General features: G+C 45.0%; 1 protein-coding gene across 2 annotated transcripts in view; it reads left to right on the forward strand.

The window, feature by feature from the left end:
• Nucleotides 1-337: 337 nt before the first annotated feature.
• Nucleotides 338-19,981, forward strand: part of TOX3 (TOX high mobility group box family member 3) — a 107,135-nt gene continuing 87,491 nt past the window's right edge. For both annotated transcript variants that reach the window (XM_033418937.2, XM_049703349.1), the window contains exon 1: nucleotides 338-770. In XM_033418937.2, coding sequence (XP_033274828.2) covers nucleotides 684-770 — 87 coding nt within the window. In that variant the 5' untranslated portion in view covers nucleotides 338-683. The remainder of the gene's footprint in view (nucleotides 771-19,981) is intronic.

Genomic DNA, 19,981 nt, shown 5'->3' on the forward strand with positions numbered 1-19,981 from the left:
GCGGGCGACGGGGCGGTCGAGGGCTGCGCGAGGCGCGGGGTGAGCCGCGAGGGGCCCCGCGGGGCAGGGGCCGGCGGGGCGGGGTCCGCGCGCCCGGAGGCGGTCCGGGCCGAGAGCGCACCGGCGGGGCGGGCGGCGCGCCAGCTGCCCGCGGTGGGAGGGGCGGAGCGGCGGCGGCGCGGGGAGGGGACCGGCGGCGGAGGGAGGCAGGAGGGGGAGAAGGAGGGGAGGGGCTGGGCCCCTTGTCTCCGCGGCTCCTCTCCTCAGTCCGCCCGGGGAGGAGGAGGAGGAGCGGGGCCAGCCGCCGCCGCCGCCGCCGTCGTCGTCCCAGCCTCGCCCCGCGCACCTGAACTCGCCGCGCCGCCCCGGGCCCCCGCGCCGCGCCCCGCGCCCCGGGCGCCCGGCCGGTGCGCAGCGCTGCCTTGGTGCCCCGGCGGGGCGCGTCCCCCGGGCCGCCTCCCGCTCTCTCGCGGCTCGCGTGGCCGCGCCTTTGTGTGCGGCGGCCGCGGCTCCCGGGCTCCTCTGGCTCCCGGTCGCGGCGCCCCTCCGGCCCAAGTCCCGCGCGCCGCCCCCGGACAACCCCGGCTGGGCGCCCCCGACGGTGGATCTAGCGGCTTCGAGGAGGCGGGCACCGGTCCCGGCGAGCCCCAGTCCCGGCCCCCGGCCCCGGGCCCGGCTCCGGCATGGATGTGAGATTCTACCCCGCGGCGGCCGGGGACCCCGCCGGCCTGGACTTCGCGCAGTGCCTGGGGTACTACGGCTACAGCAAGGTGACCGGGCCGGGCCAGGGCCGGGGGGCGGCGGGTCGGGGGCCACCTCCCCATCCCGGGCGCGCCCCGCGGTCCAGATCTCCGCCTGCTTCACTTTTCTCTCCCCTCTCCGCTCCTTTCCCTTTGCGCCTTCGTTTCTGTCCAACTCTCCCGCTCTACTCTTTCTGCCCCCTTCCCACCCCCCTTTTTGTCCCTCAGCCGGCGCTCCCCTCTCTCCTCCGCCTCTCCTCCCACTGTCTCCCCCCCCCCCAACCTGGCCGACGCTCTTTGGCTGCCCCAAAGAAGAGCAGCCCAAGAACTGCAAGGGGGGACTCGCGTGTGATTCTTTGTTGTTGTTATTAGTAAACACGATCGCAGTTCCCCTGAGTTTGCGGGGGGAAGGGGGCAACGCAGGAGTCCCCCATCTCGTGGTCTGATGACTTCGCCGCCCCCCTCCCAGCCCATGTCACCTCCCCCACGCCCCCGAGAGCTGGGCCCAGGGCCGCTTAGCGAAGGAAAGGAACTAACTTTTGAGCGTGCCCTGGATGGGGTCTTCGAAGAGGGGAGCCGCGAAGTGGTGGGACTCCCGCAGGTGGCCTTTCCTGCCCTCTCGCTAGGGCGCTCTGGACCATGCAATGGAGGTGCCCGCCCCTCCCTGGTTAGCACTAGTGGCTTCTTATCTTTCATTTTTGGGGGAGGGGTAAGTTTGGCATTTCGGGGAGATCAGGGTTAGAGACCTCCACACCACGCCCTGGGTCACCCCACCTCCTTCACCTCCCCCTGTTCCAACTTCGAGGACCCAGCGTTTCAGGTGGCCAAAGGTGGATCTCAGAAGGGCAGCTGGCCGCAGCTCGGAGCGGCGAGTCGGTGCGAGAACCGCGGCCCTTGGGCCAGCGCAGCGCGTACTCCGGTTCTCAATCCTTTCCTGAAGCCCCCAAGGCCAAGCTTTAGAGGAAACATCACCCCGAGGGCGATATTCAGAGAAAGAGCTGTGCTCTGGCTGGCCTGTGCCTTTTGAATGTGGTTTTTCTTTCTCCTTCCCCCCTGCCCCTCCCTCCTCCCCTCCTTTTTCTTTCAAATCGCAGTTTGTTTATGATTGCTTGGATAACAGAGGAGGAAATAAGGAGCCTGCAGAAAGAAAGGTGCTATACAAAACTAATGAATACATAGCAGGAAGAGGAGGATTTGTATCTAAGAGTGAGGAACAGTTTGCTGTGCCCCGTGGCTGATGGAGGCTCGTGTTCCTTTCTGTTTGTTTATACTCCGTTCCCAACTCCAGTGCTGAAGTTTGTGAAACACCATTAGGGTCTCTCTTCCTCACCCCTCTGCCCTGTGTCATCATCACCCAGCTCTGCGCCTGGCACGGAGGGGCCTCCCAACAAGTATAGAAGGAAGGGACATCATTCAGTGTGTTTTAACCCTTTGGTGATGGTGGGCGTTCATGCTCTCAAAATTCCTAGAGTGATAACATTAAGCATTGAAAGAGAAGCAAGAAAAGGCCTATCCCTGTAGCCAGAGTTCAGGTTTAGTTTCAGGCCTCTGATTTTGGATTTACTCAAGTTATTAAATGCTTTCAAAAGTCTCCCATGTATGCTCAGTTAGGGACTTAGGCGGCCTAATTAAGTATGTAGTGTTTCTGAGAATCCACCTAATTGTTCCAGTGGGGTATTATTTATCTCCTTACAACTTAGCCTTGTGTATTCAAGCCTTGTATAGCTGGGCATGCTCTTATTTTTGGAAGCCATTACCTTGCCTAATGTAACTACTTCTTTCTCTGATTTAAGATCAGCAACACTCGAATGACACCAAAATAGAAACCTTTTGTACTAATCCAGTCACTGCAATGCGTGGCAAATCTCTCTGTTCACTAGGATCCCAAGGGTACTTCAAGGGACCAGAGGAAATTGTGGGTGTTTTGTGTGTGTCTCTTTTTATTTTTTGAGAAAGGCTGTTTCGAGTCAATTTAAACTCAGAACATTTACTTCTGGGAGCGCCTAGAAAGCTTGCAAACAGACAATATTTATTGAGATGCTTGTTCAGTTTCAGGAGTGAGGATGCAAGATGGATTGCTGTCATATTTTCCTAATGCAGCGATTCGCCTGAAATGACTCGGTTTCTTAGTTATTCAGCAATCTGTCGTCTTAAGTGCTCTGTGTACCCAACTTATGAAAGTCAGTGCTTAATATTGGTAGAAATCAGATTGTACTTATTTTAAAGGATGTTTGCATTTCATTCCTTGCAGATAAAAATACAATAATCTTTAAATTGAGCCACGATACTGTATTTTCCTACTCTTAATGTCAGAAGTGAAAAACCCAACTTTACTCCCCGTAATTTTTCCTTATGGGGAGAATGCAGTAGAAGAAGAAGTATTAACTTCATGGGTATAAAACAGCAAGTGCTAGTTAAAGGTTTATAGCATTTCATTTCATAGCTAACTTGTGTGTCTGAAGTGACGTTATTCAATAGATTTATACTGAAAATGTAAAAACCAGCGTACAAAGACATGCATGTATCTTATTTGAAAACACCTGTAATCATTAATCTTTTAAGACTTAACTTTTGATCATGTGCGTTATCTTTCCGGATGGGAAGTGATGGCTTTCAAAGAAAGTCTGTTTCTGCCCTTTCTTGTTTTAACGACCATCTGGGAAACTTTAGAAGAAATACAGAACCCTCCGCTCCAGGCTTAACAAGGGAAAAGTTAGCGCTTATCGTTAAATTTATTTACAAACCGTGAATAATAGGGTTTCATTCATTTCTCTCTTTAACAAATGACCCGAGTCCTTTGTATAACTTATATGCATGTGTATTATCTTCACATTCTGTGAGTATATGGATCCTTTTTAAATGTCAGCGCTCATGAAAGTGTGTACTCTGTCTATGGAGAATGGATGAAAGAGTTTTGAGGGTTCAAAAGTCATTGCAAGTAGGAGAATAACTTCAAATAAAATATAGCCAGGATCATTAAAATCAGTTAATAATTCATGAACCAGCCACTGATGTATAAACTCAAAGTCATCTCTATTTCCTCAGGGCTAATTTCCATTTTAATTTCAAGTGGAAAATCTACTGTTTGAACATTTCTTTTTCTGATGCAGCTAACAAATTAAACTAACACCTATATCTTTTTTTTTAAAAAAAGCTTTATGTTATTCAAGTGAATTAGTGACCCATTGTCTATATATCTGGAACTTTTCTTTCCCTGGGTTCAATTTGTCTTCACCAGTAAGAAGCTAATATGCAACGTATCAATCGGCATGTAGTGGTCAGAAGCCTGCTCTCCTCACCCACCCGCCCCCAAATACACTGTTACGTTTAATGTGGGTGTAAGCCAGGTACAATCACGCATTGGGTTAATAATGAATTTGGACTAAACTCTAGTTACTAGCTTTTCTGCATATTCTTAGGGCTTCCCCACCCCCTTTCAAAATACGGCTATTGACGTCTTACCCTATGTAGAATAGTCCTATGCTGTTGTAACTCCATCTGGCCCAAACATTGCTTCCTAATTATTATATGTGTTATTGATCACTCTGCTTAATTAAGATGTTCTGATGTGAGCACTTTCCCTCCACCTCATGGGCCTCTACCTTGGCTAGCCTGAAGAATAAGAGGACCTGAAGGGTGGTTTGTCATTGGTCTACCTTATTGGAGCCCATGGTTCAAGTTGAGAACATATTGAGAGGGAAGGGGGATTTGATTGAAACTCTCCTTAAGTTGATATCTTGCACTAGCATGAGAACTCATGGTTTTATTTCTAGGGTCTGGAGTATGGGGGTGTTGACTTTTGAGAGCAGATTGAGAGATTTCCATGTCAGGTGTTTAACCAAGATGTGGAAACCACATTGTGAAAGAAATGAAAGGTTCTTCTAGGGACCTTAGAGCAAGGGTCATAAACTCTGTCTGTAGGGACAGCCAGTTAACCTTCGTGAAGCTAGAGGTTGTGGTCAAGTGGAGAACATGCCCCATTTAAAGGGGGAGCCTTGCTCAGCATTAGTAGATTGTTGCCATGCCAACATTTGACCCAGTATCTCCACATTCTGCAATTCTTTTTTTTCAAGAAAATGATAATCTGGGTTTTTATGGGAAGTATCCTGAATTTTAAGTATTGGCTGCAAATTAACAAATACGTGAAATCATTATGTGGGACCCTCAAAGCATGCCTGTGTACTGCTCCTTTGCAACTTTTGTCTTAACAAACTCATATGCAGATGAGGATTCGAAAATCATTTTTAAATACATCATTTCTAGTTTACGTTCGACTCTGGGCAGTTCTACTACCGTGTTCGACTATGTGGATAATTCAGTTGAGTGAGTGGAGGAGGTATAATTTAACCACTTTCAGTGTAGTTCTAATCTAATAATTTGGATTCTATCATTCGTTAGTTTTATGGTCTCAAACCAATGGAATAGTCATTCTAGGTCAGAAGCTGGCAGACTGCAGCCCACAGGTCATGGTCTGCAAGTTAAGGTTGGTTTTTGCGTTTTTCAACTGTTGAAAGAATTCAAAAGAAGAAGAATATTTCGTGACTGCGAAAACTACATGAAATTGACTTTTGTGTCCATAAATAAACTTTGATTGGAACACAGCCCCACTCATTTGTTTACATCTTGTTGGGGCTGCTTTCATGCCACAGTGGCGGAGTTGAGTCATTGTGACAGAGACTGCATGGCTTGCAAAGCCTAAAACATTTATTATTTATAGAAAAAGGTTGCCAACCCCTGTTCTAGATGATCAGTCCACTGATGGTACCGTGATCTTCCTTTGTTCCAAGCCAAGACAGTAGAAAGAAAATCAAGATGGCCTAACTGGAAAGATGACTCTCTCAGAGAATGTTTCTGGAAATGCTTCTAGAACGGTGGGGTCTCAGCCCTGGCTTCAGCCATGGTCGGGTAGGAGGAGGCTTGTAGAAGATACTCAAGCTCAGCCTTACCCCAGACTCGTTCAGTAAGAATCTCTGGGGATGGGATCCAGGCAGCAGTGTGTTTAAAAGCTCCCCAGGTGATTCCAACACGCAGCTCTGGTTGGAAACTTTGTTTTAGGCTGAGGATCCTGAAGTGAGCAATGTCCAGGGGCAGTAAAACTGGGTACGAAGTTTGTGATTGCTATAAAGAAGACAAGACCTAGGACAGAATGGTTGGTTCCTGGTCGGCACTCAGGGCCTTTTGAGGCCCTTGGCAGTTCCTAAGCCCTATTGATTTGGGCTCCCCTCCACATCCTGCATTTAATACAATATGACATGATACCATATCTGAGTTGATGTTGATTAGGTGGCTTATGTTTGTATTTTGTAGGCATTTAATTGAGCATCTATTAGTTTTAATTTTGTAGCGTGTGTGTGTGCGTGCACGCACGCTTACTTCCGTGCTGTGTGGCCAATTACTTTTTTCTACATTTTAAACATTTCTGTAGGCTCCTGAGAAGCTTATAGTTCTAGGTGTCCAGTCTATGGTGACTACTGGATAAAGCAGTCCTGCTGACACAAGCTTGAGGTCCAGAAACTCCCCATTTTTCCACGTCAACCAGTGGAATATTGATGAGAACCATGTGCTCAGTGAAGCCTAATATACAGTTAGCCAAAGAATGTTAAATTTAGTCATTTCAGGTGAAGTCAATGGTTGTACGTGGCCACAGCCTTCAAAGTACGTGTGGTTATTTCAAGAACTGTCTACTCCAGGTCACAAACTGTCAGGGAGACACTGAATCCACTTGAGGACTTGTTTTGTTTACTTTGCACCAGTATTTAAAAAAATAAATTAGTTGTCTGTTTCTAAAAATCTTTGCATATAAATCTGGATTTCCAGTTTTTCTTTCATCGTAAATACTGGACCTGTACCCTGGCGTGGCATCGTCTGCTAGTTGCCCTGATTCAGATGGCTGTGTACTCCACAGTTCACCGTGGTCCTCTCCACTCCCTCCACCTCACACTTCGCCTTCTGTATACCTCTCAGGTAGGTCCCAGGAGGCTTCGAGTTTGAAAACTTTGATTAGAAAGAGATGAAATTAAGCGAGCATCAAATGATGCTCAGACCTAGTGAAATGAGGTCACTGTCATCAGAGAAATACAGACCCAGTGTTCCTTGCGGTATGTAGGATAGTAGATGAAATGGAAAAGAGTAATTTGTGATCATATTATAGAGCCGTGCTCCTCAAACTTGAGCATACACGAGTAATACCCAGAGTGCTTTCTGTAACACAGACCATTGGACTTTACCTCTAGAGTTTTTGCATCATAGGTCTGGGGTGGGGCTCTCAGGTGATGATGTCATACTGTGAGTAGCATGGCACAGAGGGCCTTCAGTGGTAAGGGAAGTAGTTTGTTCTTTGTAAGTTTATCAGCTAGAATGCGTTGGGCTGCAGGTAACAGAATAAACAACAAACAGTGCATAAACCCTAAAGACATTTGTTTACTAGTAAGTCTTTAGGTGGGCCATTTCAGGCTGTTTTGGATGGTTCAATCATGTCTTCAAGGACCCCCTTTACTTTTCTCTTTATTCCGCCATCCTTGGAATTTCAACATTCTCCTCATGGTCACAGGTTGGCTGCTGTAGCTCTAGGCGTCACATCCTCACACGATAGTGTGCGAAATGAGAAGCAGGGCAGTGGTGTGGGTGGCAGTGGTAGTAAAGGAGCGCTTTCTCTTTCTACACATCTCTTATTAAGAAAGAATAGCTTTCTTGGAAACAGTTCCACTAGACTCTTTCATCTTACTGTTCAGAAACGGATCACATGCCCACCCTAGGACAGTCATTGGCAAAGAAGAAGGGGACTGCTGTGATCAGCACAGACCAATCCCATGTCATCCCCTGGGGCTGGACACTTGTCACATGAGCATAATTGATGTTACGCTCTGTTAGCAAGGAAGGAGGCTGTTGGAAGGACACCCGTGTCTGCTGCTGAGCACGTTTGAAGAATTTTGAGTGGGCTAGCGTGTGGTAGGGGTTGAATTTTGTGAAGATGAATCTGACTTTTTGACTAGATTAGCGTGGGGCCCGACAGGAGGTGGCGGTCAGCGGGGACCAGGGAGGACGCCACTAGCCAGTCGAGATAAAGGTGTGAGAAAGATTTGAACTAAGGAGATGTGAATATGGACGTGAAGGAGAGGAGGGCACCGAACAGAGCACCTCTGTAGCTTAGGAAGGAGAAAGAGGAAGCGGAGACGACTCAGGGTGTTTGAACTGGGGACCTGAATGAATGTTAAGACTTCGAACAGAAGCAGAGAGGCCAGAGGAGAAGCTGGGGTTGAAGGAAAGATAACACTGATATGGGATATTTGGGTGGAACATTCCCACAGAGATGTCAAGTAGGTGCCCTGGAACCTACCCGTGCCTTGGAACTCGGAGAGCTCAGGGTTGGAGAACCAAAGTCGGGGGCTTCCTGTAAGTGATAAAGCGCTGGAAACAGAAGTCACTTCTCTAAGAGTAAGGAGACGGGGTGGCAAGGACGCATCCTTGGTCTTGAGGGTAGGCTGGTGCGGTGTTTGGTAATCCAACTTCCCAGTTAGGGAGGCAGTATTTTAGGACGTAACACGTGAAACTCCGAAAATTTGGAAATCTTACTGTACCATGACAAGGATGGTATAAAAAAGGAGTGTGTGTGTGTGTGTGTGTGTGTGTGTGTGTGTGTGTGTGATGATATATCTTTTCTAGCTTAACAGTTATTTGGAAAGAAACAGTCTTAAATGGCTATCATCAAGTGGGAATAATGCAAAATTTGCAATACCATACTTTACAACCACGTCAGCCGTTTATGAATTAAAACATTTCATGTGTTTTTCTTTGTGTAAGAGATGCAACTTCAAACTGGATTTTGTGACATGTTCATGATGTCATAAGTATCTTGGGGAATCTGTTTTGAGTGTGGTTAATAAGGAAGGACAGGATTTCTGCTAAGTATGCTTATAAATTCAGTGTATTTTAAAGGTGGATTCAGCACTCTTTTTAAAAAACCCTATTAAAATAAAAGGAGTAGAAGCTTTTATTCAAGGTCTGCATGAGATTCTGACAGGTTTTATCTTCTCTCTTTGTAGTAGGTCATTTTATTTTCTTTGTTTCCTAGGTTTGTATCCTAATCCCTTCCTTTGGGAGGCCATGTTCTTTTAGATATGTTCCACTCTTGTATAAAACACATTAGCCATTGGAAAATGTCCCTTCTTGTATGACTAACATTCTATCTTTAATCTTAATTTAATTTTACTTTGTTTATAAAAGAATACTTGTCATGTCTTGATAATCCATAAATTAAAGAAATTGGCCAACATCAAGAAGTGTTTGGATTTCACTCTAAATACATATTTGAATGATATAGATTCGTTCTTTTGGAGGAGATAGATTTTAAGGTGGGCCCTTCTATTCCATATCTTGCGAGTTTAATGTGACCTTTTCTACACTGACTATAAATTGTATATATAGAAGAATTATATTAAATATTGTAATGGAAGTGAGTTTTCAAAATATTTTAAATTGATGTAGTGTAACTGTACTATAATGTGAGATTTTTCCAGCAATTTCTACAGCTAATTTATAATGAGCAAGGGATTTTGGTGTGCTGCAGAATAACAAAATTTTTCCACTTTCTTTTAAAAAATCTTCTAGATATAGGAAGGAGAAGTCTCAAATGCTGACCTGACTAGAACACTTTTGTGAAATATGTATGTTTGGTTGGAAGTTGGTTTTTCTCGGAAAAAGGATGAGTTAAATTTAGAACTATTGAGTACTCATAAAGCGTACTAGTAGACTGTTTTGCTACTCCTTTATGCCTGTCTCCAGGGAGAAACTCAACTCATTATTTGGCTTACTCAAAAAATTCTAACAACAATGTTTAATGGAGAAGTGGTTAAACTGTTGTATAAGTAAAAATTCTTTGGACTCCAAGTGGGGAAAAGTCCTCAAAATGAGTTAAATAGAAAAGGGGTTGTAAGTTTTGCTTCAGGCATAGCTGGATCCAGGTGTTACAAAGGGATGCTGTCAAGACTCCTTTATATTAGTTCTGTTTTCATCTGTTCAGCTTCTCTCTCAGTCAGGTTATACTTGGGGGGTGGGAAGATGTTCAGTAGCAGCTCCAGGTCACACCTGCACAGCTCAGCTTCCCCAAGAAGGGGAGATTCTCTTCCCTGCTTGTTTCTGTACCTCCTCTGCACTGAGTCTCATTGGACAGACTTGGGTCACGTGCCCAGGCCCAACATCACATACCCATCTCAGGATCAGGGGTGCATACTGGCAGCCCCATGGAAACCACATAGGCCAAGAGTCGGGAGCAATGGATCCTCAGAGAGAGAGCAAAACGCTGATGTCACAGCAAAGGGAAGTGGGCATGAGGTAGTTAAAAAAAAAAAAAAGTCCATTTAAACTGCTAAATGAAGTGAGACTTGACAATTTTTGAGGATTTGAGTTGTCCATGTTTCTTATTCTTTGTGGAAACCAGAAATAGCCTGTGCTTATTTAATGCAAATGTCATCATTGTTATTTGCCAAGCATTTATTAGGAATGCACTTCTTGTGAGGGGCTGACATTAGATGTGGTCTGCCTTCAAGAGACCTCTAGTTTGGTAGGAGAGCAGGTGTGCATATGTGAGTGTTCATGAAATTCGTGTGTGTGTGTGTGTGTGTGAATATGTGTACATAGGGAGGTGTTCTAGGCAGAAGCCAATGGTTGGTTTGGTGAAAGTGTTCCAGAAATGGTCAAGGAAGGGGAAACTTCAATGTAGGCAAAGAAGGGCCTGTTAGTTAGGGTTCACCTGCAAGTAACAGAAAAAAAAACTTGAGGGAATTCCCTGGTGGTCCAGTGGTTAGGGCTCCGCACTCTCCCTGCCGAGGGCCCGGGTTCCATCCCTGCTTGGGGAACTGAAATCCCACAAGCTGTGCAGTGCGGCCAAATAAAAACAAAACAAAACAAAAAAACCCCCAAACAAACAGTAACACCCCCCAAACCACTTGAGAAGCAGTGGCTTAAATGAGATAGATTTTCTCTTGTCCCTAATGAAGACCAGAGGTAAGTAGTTCTGGGCTGTTAGGCGGGCTTCATAGACATCTGGGACCCAAGCTGTCTCTAACTTTCATGTGGCCCTTGTCCTTACGGTCCGAGGTAGCACGCCAGTCATCATGGTGGTCCAGCCGGCAGGAAGGAAATGTGGTCGAGGGAGGTCTCCAGAGGCTGCCCCGGGACACCTGCTTCTTTTTCACTGGCCAGAACTGAGACACGTGGCCACACCTGTGGCTGCCAGGTTGCGGCTGGCCACGTGCCCAGGGGACACTCAGTTACTGCAGAAACAGGGGTGAGTGCCTATGAGTGAGTGATGGGTGAGGTCCAAGGAACCCTTCTGGGTATCTCCAAGTTGGAGATTTTGTGAACAAACCGTAATATTGTATTTTGCTAAACTTCGTTCAATATTTTCGGTTTTATTTGCTCCTGGAGGGTCCTCTTTTGGTGAAAGAGATACACTGTGCTATCTTTTCAATCCTTTCTTCAGCTTTGGGGTTTTGTTTTGGGCATGCTTAAAATACCCGATGATTGATCTGTGTCTTTGTAGGAACTGCAAATCCGATGTCCGAATATTAATTCATTACCTATATTTTAGGCCCAAATTTTTCTTCTTTTCAAAATACCTCTTGAATTTTTACACTGCCATTTCTCAGGTCCTAACTCTGGGTAATAGAGTTTTGCGCACAAGTCAGTCTTCAGTTGCGTTTCTTTAAAACTAGATTGTTTTTCAACTGATGGGTTTCCTTTTTGATCAAACCCAGCTTACCTGTGACTCATCGTATCCACACATTCACCAAATCTTCTTCCCCAGAAACCTGCAGTTCTTTACGCCCTTTCTCCTCACTTAACCCTCTGGCCCCCTTCTTTTACCCTTGACCATGCAACCTCGACGGCAAAGACACGGCAGCTTCCTCAGCCCCCTCTCCTTTTGCTGTGTAGGCTGTGTCAGCCCTTGGTCAGCCTCATTTCTCAACTTTAGGGTAACTGAACACTGTGTCCGTTTTCCTTTCTAAAAACGAAAGCTCTCTGAGTGTGCTTGGGTCCTTCTGTTTATCTCTTTATTCTCTTGGACATTCTCCAAATGGAGAGTCCAAGTCGCCTCCACTCTTTTTAAGTCACAGTCAGACCAGCTCTCCCCTCACTCTTAGGAGGGAACTCACATCTTTCGCTTCATGAGGAACGTTGATATTATCTGCTAGGAATTGCTCATGTGTCATCCTCACTCGTGTAGGAACCGCTTCTCTCTTTTATCCAGACCCAGAGGAGAGCAGTTTCTACTCTTTGGGAGAAATTCCCCCAACAGCGTCATTCCCTTTCTGATTGTTGAATACTGGTTCTGCGGACAGCTCCCATCTTTCCCGTCTTAGTCCTTTTTCTACTTTCAGATGTGCCCAGATGTCCTCTGACCTCCACTACAGATTTTCCAATCTACAGTTTGTTGAGGGCCACCTCACTTGTCACAGCTTTGGCTGTCTCCTCATTCTATCCACATTATAGTACATGTCATGGTTTTGTTTAAGTCACTTTTTTCCCTTACATAAATTAATGTGAAATGAAGACCATCTCAAATGGAAAACCCTATCACTCCCCAGACATAGAAGAAAATCCTAAAGATAAATACCAGGGGAGTAAACAGTATTCTGGAGAGCTCACTGGAGACCTTGCTGGCCTCAGGCTCTGCTCTCTGTTTGTTGAAAAGGGGGATTTGCAAGTGTTAGGGAGGTGTGGAAGATGTGTTAGCACCAGACTGAGACTCTGGCTTTGATTTTATCTGGAGGCTTGAAAGGAGTTCAAAACAGAATGACTTTCTCAAGATGTAATTAAACATTCTTTCTTCCTTGTCTCTGGACCTCGCAGAGCAGTGCTTCTATGAGGGATATGCATGCGGGTCAGCTGGGGGTCAGGATAAAATGCGGATCAGCGGGTCTGGGTGGGCCGGAAGGTTGGCATCGCTAACCCATTCCCAGGTGATGCTGTTGCTGTTGGTCCTGGCTATGCTGGTAGTTGTGAGTCCTAGAGAAAGGACCATCCACATCGACTCTTCTGTCTGACTCTGTGGACCCCCTTTTTAACATCTCTCTGAGCAATGGCGCAAGCAAGAAGTCTCTCCCTGGGCTTCCATGTCTTTCCCACTCAGGCCCACCTCAACACCCCGCAGTCTGCTTCTGTTCCTCCTTGCATTACTGACACTACCTTTTTCCTCTTCTCCTGTGAGCTCTGCCTTGCCGGATCAAACTTCATTCATTCCTGCAAGAATGTGAAGTGCCTACTTAAACTAGATCCTGCTCTGAGCCCTGGGGCTATGCTTTTCTGATGACTATCCTTCTGTGTCCTGTGATCTCCCATGTCTCTGGTTCCCAAATATTGTATTGACATATTTGGGTACTCCTGCTCTGTTGTCTTGTCTGCAGCTTTCCCTCCTCTTCCCAGGCGATGGGAATGTCCTCCCAAAGCTTGGCTTCTTGCTCTTTTGCCCCTGTATTATTTTCACTTTGTATGTGGATCTTGCTTTCTGCCTTTAGCTGTTCCCTCTCTGATGTTGTTTGTATCGGCTATCTATTGCTGCGTAACAAAGTAAACCTTGTGGCTTAAAACAGAAAACATGTTTTACTTGTGATTCTGCAAGTCAGTAATTTAGTCTGGGCCCAGTGGGGCAGTTATTCTCATCTTGGCTGGATTCTCTAATGTGTTTGTGGGCAGTGGCAGGTTGGCTGTGAGGCTCTGTTTCTGGAGATTGGCTGACTGTCCACTGGGGCCCCTTGCTTCTCCTGCACATACGTGTAGTCTCTCCCCTCCAGCACGCCAAGATGTACACAAGTGCCTGCATGGTAGTAGCATTCTGATAAGTGCAGAGGGCCCTTGAGCTCAGGCTCAGAAATTCTGTTCCTTCTACCACGTTCTACTGCCCAAAGCCAGATTCAAGGGGAGGGGAGGTAGATTCCATTTCTTGAAAGGAGCTGCTGCAAAATCACATGACAAAGGGCCGTGGATACAGAGAGGTGGAAGAACTGGGGCCTTTTTCGCAGTCTTCCCCAAGGCCTCAAAGCTTCATCTCTGGCTTGATCTACATTTCTCATCCCCTATATGGCAGCTCTCTATAGGATATCACCACTTCCCTGCCTGCCATCAGTTTAAATCAAACATAAGCCATATGGCAACCTGCATCCCTCTGCCCCAGAGCTCCCCTTCAAGTTTTTACCACTTCTCTCAATGCCCTCGTCATTTTCGGATACAAAATATTAACTGTGATTACTTGGCCCCTTTCATTCTCTTAAGGCAATAGCTCTTCATGCCGTCTTCATTTTTCTTCTCATGACCTCTTTTGCGTCTGTCTTCTTTCTTTCCACTGCCAGTGTCCTAGCCAAGGCCTCAGCCATAGCCACAAGCTCCTCCCTGACTCTCTGTGTTTTCTAAATTTCTCCCGCCTGCAATCAAATCTGCGCTCCACTTCAGTTTGATCCCTCAAAAGGGTATTAGTCTAAGCATCATTCTCCCTCTAAAAGCACTTCCAGTGGCTCGTCTTTGTTTATACCAGTGCTTTCGCAGATTTGCCACCTCCTTTTGGCCGTATCTACTTACCACCAGTATTATTTATTAAAAATGTTTTTACATTGACTCACTTTTTAACTTATATCACTGTTGCGTAAGGGAACCTTGTATTGCTGGCAACATGTAAAAATTACCCATACAATAAATGCAAAACTATTAAAATTTAAAAAATGTATGTATATATCAACTAAATTAATCCAGTATGCATAATAGATATGGGATAATAGATAGGCATAATAGATATGGCCTACAAGATAAATTGCTTTGTCCTCAACTTGACATTGAAGACCCTCCATATCTAGTATCAAAGTTAACCACATTAAGCAAAAACAAAATGCCTTAGAAAAAGATTGTTGAATTTTATTAAACACTAGAGTTCTGCTCAGGGTCATTTCAGTGGTTATAGATCAGCACCACAAAGTAGGATTGCCTGTCTTAATATTTTCGTGCATTGCTTAGACATATCAGTTGTTTTGAAAATATTAATTTGAAATAGCTCTTTTTGCTGGCCCTCAAAGCCCAGTTGTTCACAGTAGATAACTTTCTTGGTAGCATAATAGCCTTGCTCTGTCTGAATTAATAATGTTTCAAATACTGTTTCCAATTCTGGCTTTGGTTTAACAGGTTTTTAACTGCCAGTGGGCTAAATTTCATACTACACATTCCCTTTTTTTATGGCTTGTCTTAATCCTAGATTCCTAGGAAACACTGTAGTTGTGATATATACCATTTTGATCATCTGAATATCTCTTCATGGTTAGACACTTTGAAAACACTGGCACTCGAGCAGGTGCAAGATGGCAGGTTGTAGTTGGCATCCATCCCGCTTCCCTACGATTCTTGAGCCTGTGTGTTTATTAAGGTGAAACTTGTGGAAGTTCAGGGCAGAAACCAAGTGAAGGAAAACCAAGTCAGGCTAAAGAATTCTGATAGACTAATACGAAAAGTAAGAAGAGTGACAAAAGAAGACAAGAAGGGTGACAATAGTTGAGAGTGATCGAGAAGATTCTTATCTAGAAAGAGAGACAAAAAACAGTGTCCAGATGTGGAGAGGAAAAAGAAAAGGGTATTTTTTTTTTTAAAGAGGCCAGTTCAACCCTAAGTTAACAGATAACTTTTGGACAATAGACAATACCTCATTGCTTGACTACTAAAATTTCCCAGCGTAGCATAACCCATATATGAGAATTTAACTTTCTGGGAAATTTTTTTCTGATGATGTTGTTTGGCCATCATACTTGATGGTTGATGCAGAATTCTTGTCCTTTAGTTTCTTATCAGAAATGATGGTCCTTTCTTTAAAAAAAATTATTTATTTATTTTTGGCTGTGTTGGGTCTTTGTTGCTGTGCACAGGCTTTTCTCTAGTTGCGTCGAGCAGGGGCTACTCTTCGTTGTGGTGCGCAAGCTTCTCATTCCGGTGGCTTCTCTTGTTGGGGAGCATGGGCTCTGGTCACGCAGGCTTCAGTAGTTATGGTGCGCAGGCTCAGTAGTTGTGGCTCCCAGTCTCTAGAGCTCAGGCTCAGTAGTTGTGGCGCATGGGCTTAGTTGCTACACGGACTGTGGGATCCTCCCGGACCAGGGATTGAACCCGTGTCCCCTGCATTGGCAGGCAGATTCTTAACCACTGTGCCACCAGGGAAGTCCCTTAAATCTGGTGCTCAGTCCCTATTAAAAACTGTTTTAAGAAATAATATATTTATGGAGAATGGCCTGAAGAAGATGCAGTGCATCCATTCATCCAGATAACCTAACTTAAAGTGAGGCTTCTGCCAGCCTGAGAGCTGAATGCTTAGGACGACACACTGTTGTAGACCCCAGTCCACATTTGCCTTCACTGGGTATCTCTCAGGTGTCGATTACACACTCCTAGGACTTCGCATTGAGCGGAATTATGAATAATAGTTTCATGAACATCCTTTTTTTGGGGTTCTGTTTAATTATAGTCCATTACATATTCATAGTGTCTTTTTTTTTTTAGGATGACTTACCAGAGGATCTTTTTAGGTTACTGTATCAGGAAGAGCTGGAAAAAACATCACTTGGTTTTATCTAATGGGTATTATTAATCTTGTTATTCTCATTTCTTTGCATTGGCTGTCAGGAAGCTTGGAGTCCAGCATGAAACTTATGTAGTAATTATCCAGAAGAATAGGATGTGCATTCCTGAGTGCTAGTCGCCTTGGCTTTATTATTTTAATTTTTTTTTGCCTTGATTCTTAGAAATATTACCTCTCTCTTTAGAATCAATTGTACTTTTAAAAGTCACCCAGGGGCTTCCCTGGTGGCACAGTGGTTGAGAGTCCGCCTGCCGATACAGGGGACACGGGTTCGTGCTCCGGTCTGGGAGGATCCCACGTGCCGCGGAGCGGCTGGGCCCGTGAGCCATAGCCTCTGAGCCTGCGCATCCGGAGCCTGTGCTCCGCAACGCGAGAGGCCACAACAGTGAGAGGCCCGAGTACCGCAAAAAAAAACCAAAAAACAAATAAAAGTCACCCAATTCTTTTGTGGAGAAAAGCAACTTATGAATAAATACTTAAAATACTTCTAAGTACAATGAGCATGTTTGCATAGTGTCAAGAATACTTTGAGTATCTTTCTACAAGAGAAATTTCCACTTAGGAAATTAAAGTCTACTGGTTGTGTCAATATTGTAAAAATAAAAAACAAACGTATCCCTTCCCCTTTTGGTCTTTTTACAAGGACGAGTATAACTCTCAATTTATAGCGCTTGCCAGAGTTCCTCTCCTTTAGGATATTTCCCCCAGAGTTAGGGAATCTATTGAAATGATGAAAACAGGGAAATTGGGATAGCCCCTGAGCCTTCAAATCAGTGTTTGAGCTCTCTTATCATTCAAAAAGTACTAATTCCTAAATGTTCACATCCTGCCATCATTAGCATCTATCTTAATTGAGTAGATGTAGTTTTAATTTTACCTGAAGACTGTTAAGATTACCCCAGCATTGGGGGTCCGTTGGACCAGTTGTCAAGTGGAGACTGGTCCACACGTGCATCCTAGGATCCGCGAATTGGCTCCCTAGGGGTTGGAAAGCATTTCTGCGCACACCCAGGGCATTTGATCTTTGAGAAAGCCCTGCTGTCTTGGCTCAGGGAAGCCTTCCTGATGCCACGTGAGCCCTGCCCAAATTAAGAGAAGCAGTTAACCTCTCATAAAACCAGCCACCCGCTTAGATTGCTTTAAAGTGACTCATGGCAATGCAGATGTACTTTACCATTGTCTTGGTGCCACTGTTTTGTTTAATCAGCTTCCTGAAAAGTGGGAAACTTTATTTTGGTAACTTTGGAAAGCAGCCTGACTCATTCCTCCTTAGGTTGTTTATCTAAGGTTGGCCCAAGAGGTCTAATGGATTTTAATGACTCCAAATATCGAGCAGTTGGCAGGCTGGCAGGGTGTGTGGGCAGAGGCCAGGTTTGAGCCACTTTCCACCACGTATGGGCTCTGTGATCTCCAGCTCGCTCCTGAGCCTTTCAGTGTCCGCATCTCTAAAATGGGGATTCTACTCTGCTGGGTGGTGGATAGACACTGGTGAACGAAACAGAGAAAATCCTGCCCCGTAGCACTAACATTTTAGAGGCTTATAAACCCAGCTGCTCTGTGGGTCAGTGTGTGCAATAAATAAGCTTACTTTGTAGAGAATAATGGTAGACCATCTATAACATAGGGTTGTTGTAAATACTGACTAACTGTCTATATACTAAGCACTTCATTAATATTACATATTATCATCGTTATTATTCTAGGATATTATTTTTAGCCGAACATCAGGTAAATTTCTTAAGATACGGATAGATTGTGGAACATAGACGGTGGGGAAAGACTCTTGCCCCAGAATATCCCGACATATGAACAGAACTATTTGGAGGACTTTACACCTTAAACATTTATATGTGGACCCTCTGTTCTTCGCTTAATATATAACTAGGTCAGGGTTTCTCAACCTCAGCACTATTGATGTTTGGGGTCAGATAATTCTTTGTTTTGGGGCTTTTTGTGCATTTTTGGATGTTTAGCAGCAAACCTGGCCTCTACCCACTAGATGCCTGTAGCACCTCCAGTAAAACAACCAAAACCATCTCATTGCCGAATATCCTTTGGGGGGCAAAATCGCCCCTGGTTGGGAACCACTGAGCTAGAGGAATATTTTGGAAAACTCTGTGGCTTTGTCATTTAGAAAGTGCTAACTGGGATGAATCATTCCTTCGTTACAAAGGGCATTTATCTAAATATAGGGCAGTTATTTCTCTAGGGCCTGATGGAGCTAAAAGGATGCTCCCTCACTGTGTGTGCCTCGGAATAGCTAAGAAGGCCAGTGTCCATCTGGGGGGGAGTCACCAGGGAAGGAAGTCCCTGGACCAGGTAAAAGAATCAACACTTGTCTTGACATCTGGCAACTGTTTTCTTTCTTTTTCCTTCTCTCTCTTTTGTTTGGGGCTCTCTCTGGGTTACTAGAAATAACTTTTGAATTTGCAAAGCTGTGTGATATAGCAGATTGAGAAGAGAAGGTCTGTGTTCACTAGAGGGAATAATTGGAATAAGTGTTCATGAACTTGGGACTTGGCTCAATTAGGGTTCACCTGTGTCTCTAGATACTTGAAGTAAGTCAGTCACAAAGCTATTTGGAGTGAATTGTTAAAACACCACCAATGACTGGTTCTGTGCAGTGATTGCATGAAATAACAGATAGGATCTGGGTGTCAGGGTTATTTCTCTTTCTCGTCCCATTTCTTCTAACTTGGGGGGCACACTCCAGTTGATTATTTCATATATTTGGTCATTTCCAGTCTACCTGCTAGTTGTTATTATTATTTTTTAGTCTTGAGCCACGTGAACCCCAAGCTCAGAAGTCTTTTCTTCATTCTTCCCTCAGATATTTTGCAGTGGCTACTCTGTACGGTATGGCGCGCATAGACGCTTAAGAAATAGCGTCGGCCTTCTAAACTGTGAGCTCCTGAGAGCAGTGACCATGTCTGTCTTATTGGATGCTCTGTCCTCAGAACCCAGCACTGTGTCTGGTGTACAGAAAAATCTCCAGTCATAACTAGTTGGGAGGTTTTTTTGCTAATAGTCGGTGGCCATTTGCTTAAAGTTTTTATAGGCTGATTACTTTACACATTCCTTAAACTGACAGGATGTCTTAAGGAACCCGTAGCAATGTGTTTAAAAGAACGAATGTTTTGTGGTGGTCCAGCGTTTCGCAAGCAATAAATCGCAAAGCCTACCTGGCTGATCCTTCCCAGAGCAGTTGTCACCATGACCCTCCCCTCTCCACCATGCTTGGAATTCCCAAAGGAAAGGGGGAGCGCTGCAGACAACAATGTCCCCTCTCTTGCCCTGATCAGGAGGGTTTTATTGTCAGGAAATCCCCCTTTTCAGGGACTTCATTGTCTGCATCCTCGAACCAGCCCTCCCTCAACCGCAGCTCCACCCCCATCCCCTACCAGCCAACGAGTTCAAGGCTTTATGGAAATGAAAAGTTGCTCTTCTTCACAAAAAAAGATCGGGGGAGATAAAGTGATTAACACTTATTTTGTTCGGGAATCCATCCGAGCTACCATCCTTGAACACTCGTTTGGCTTGTTGGAAGGGTAATCTCTTTCAGAAACATTGGACAGAATTGACCAATTCATTATGTATGTAAGTCTGCTTAAGAATGTTTAATTCAGTGAGTCCTCATCGC

Source organism: Orcinus orca, chromosome 20 (assembly GCF_937001465.1).
Source record: "Orcinus orca chromosome 20, mOrcOrc1.1, whole genome shotgun sequence".
In the NCBI taxonomy this organism is placed as follows: Eukaryota; Metazoa; Chordata; class Mammalia; order Artiodactyla; family Delphinidae; genus Orcinus; species Orcinus orca.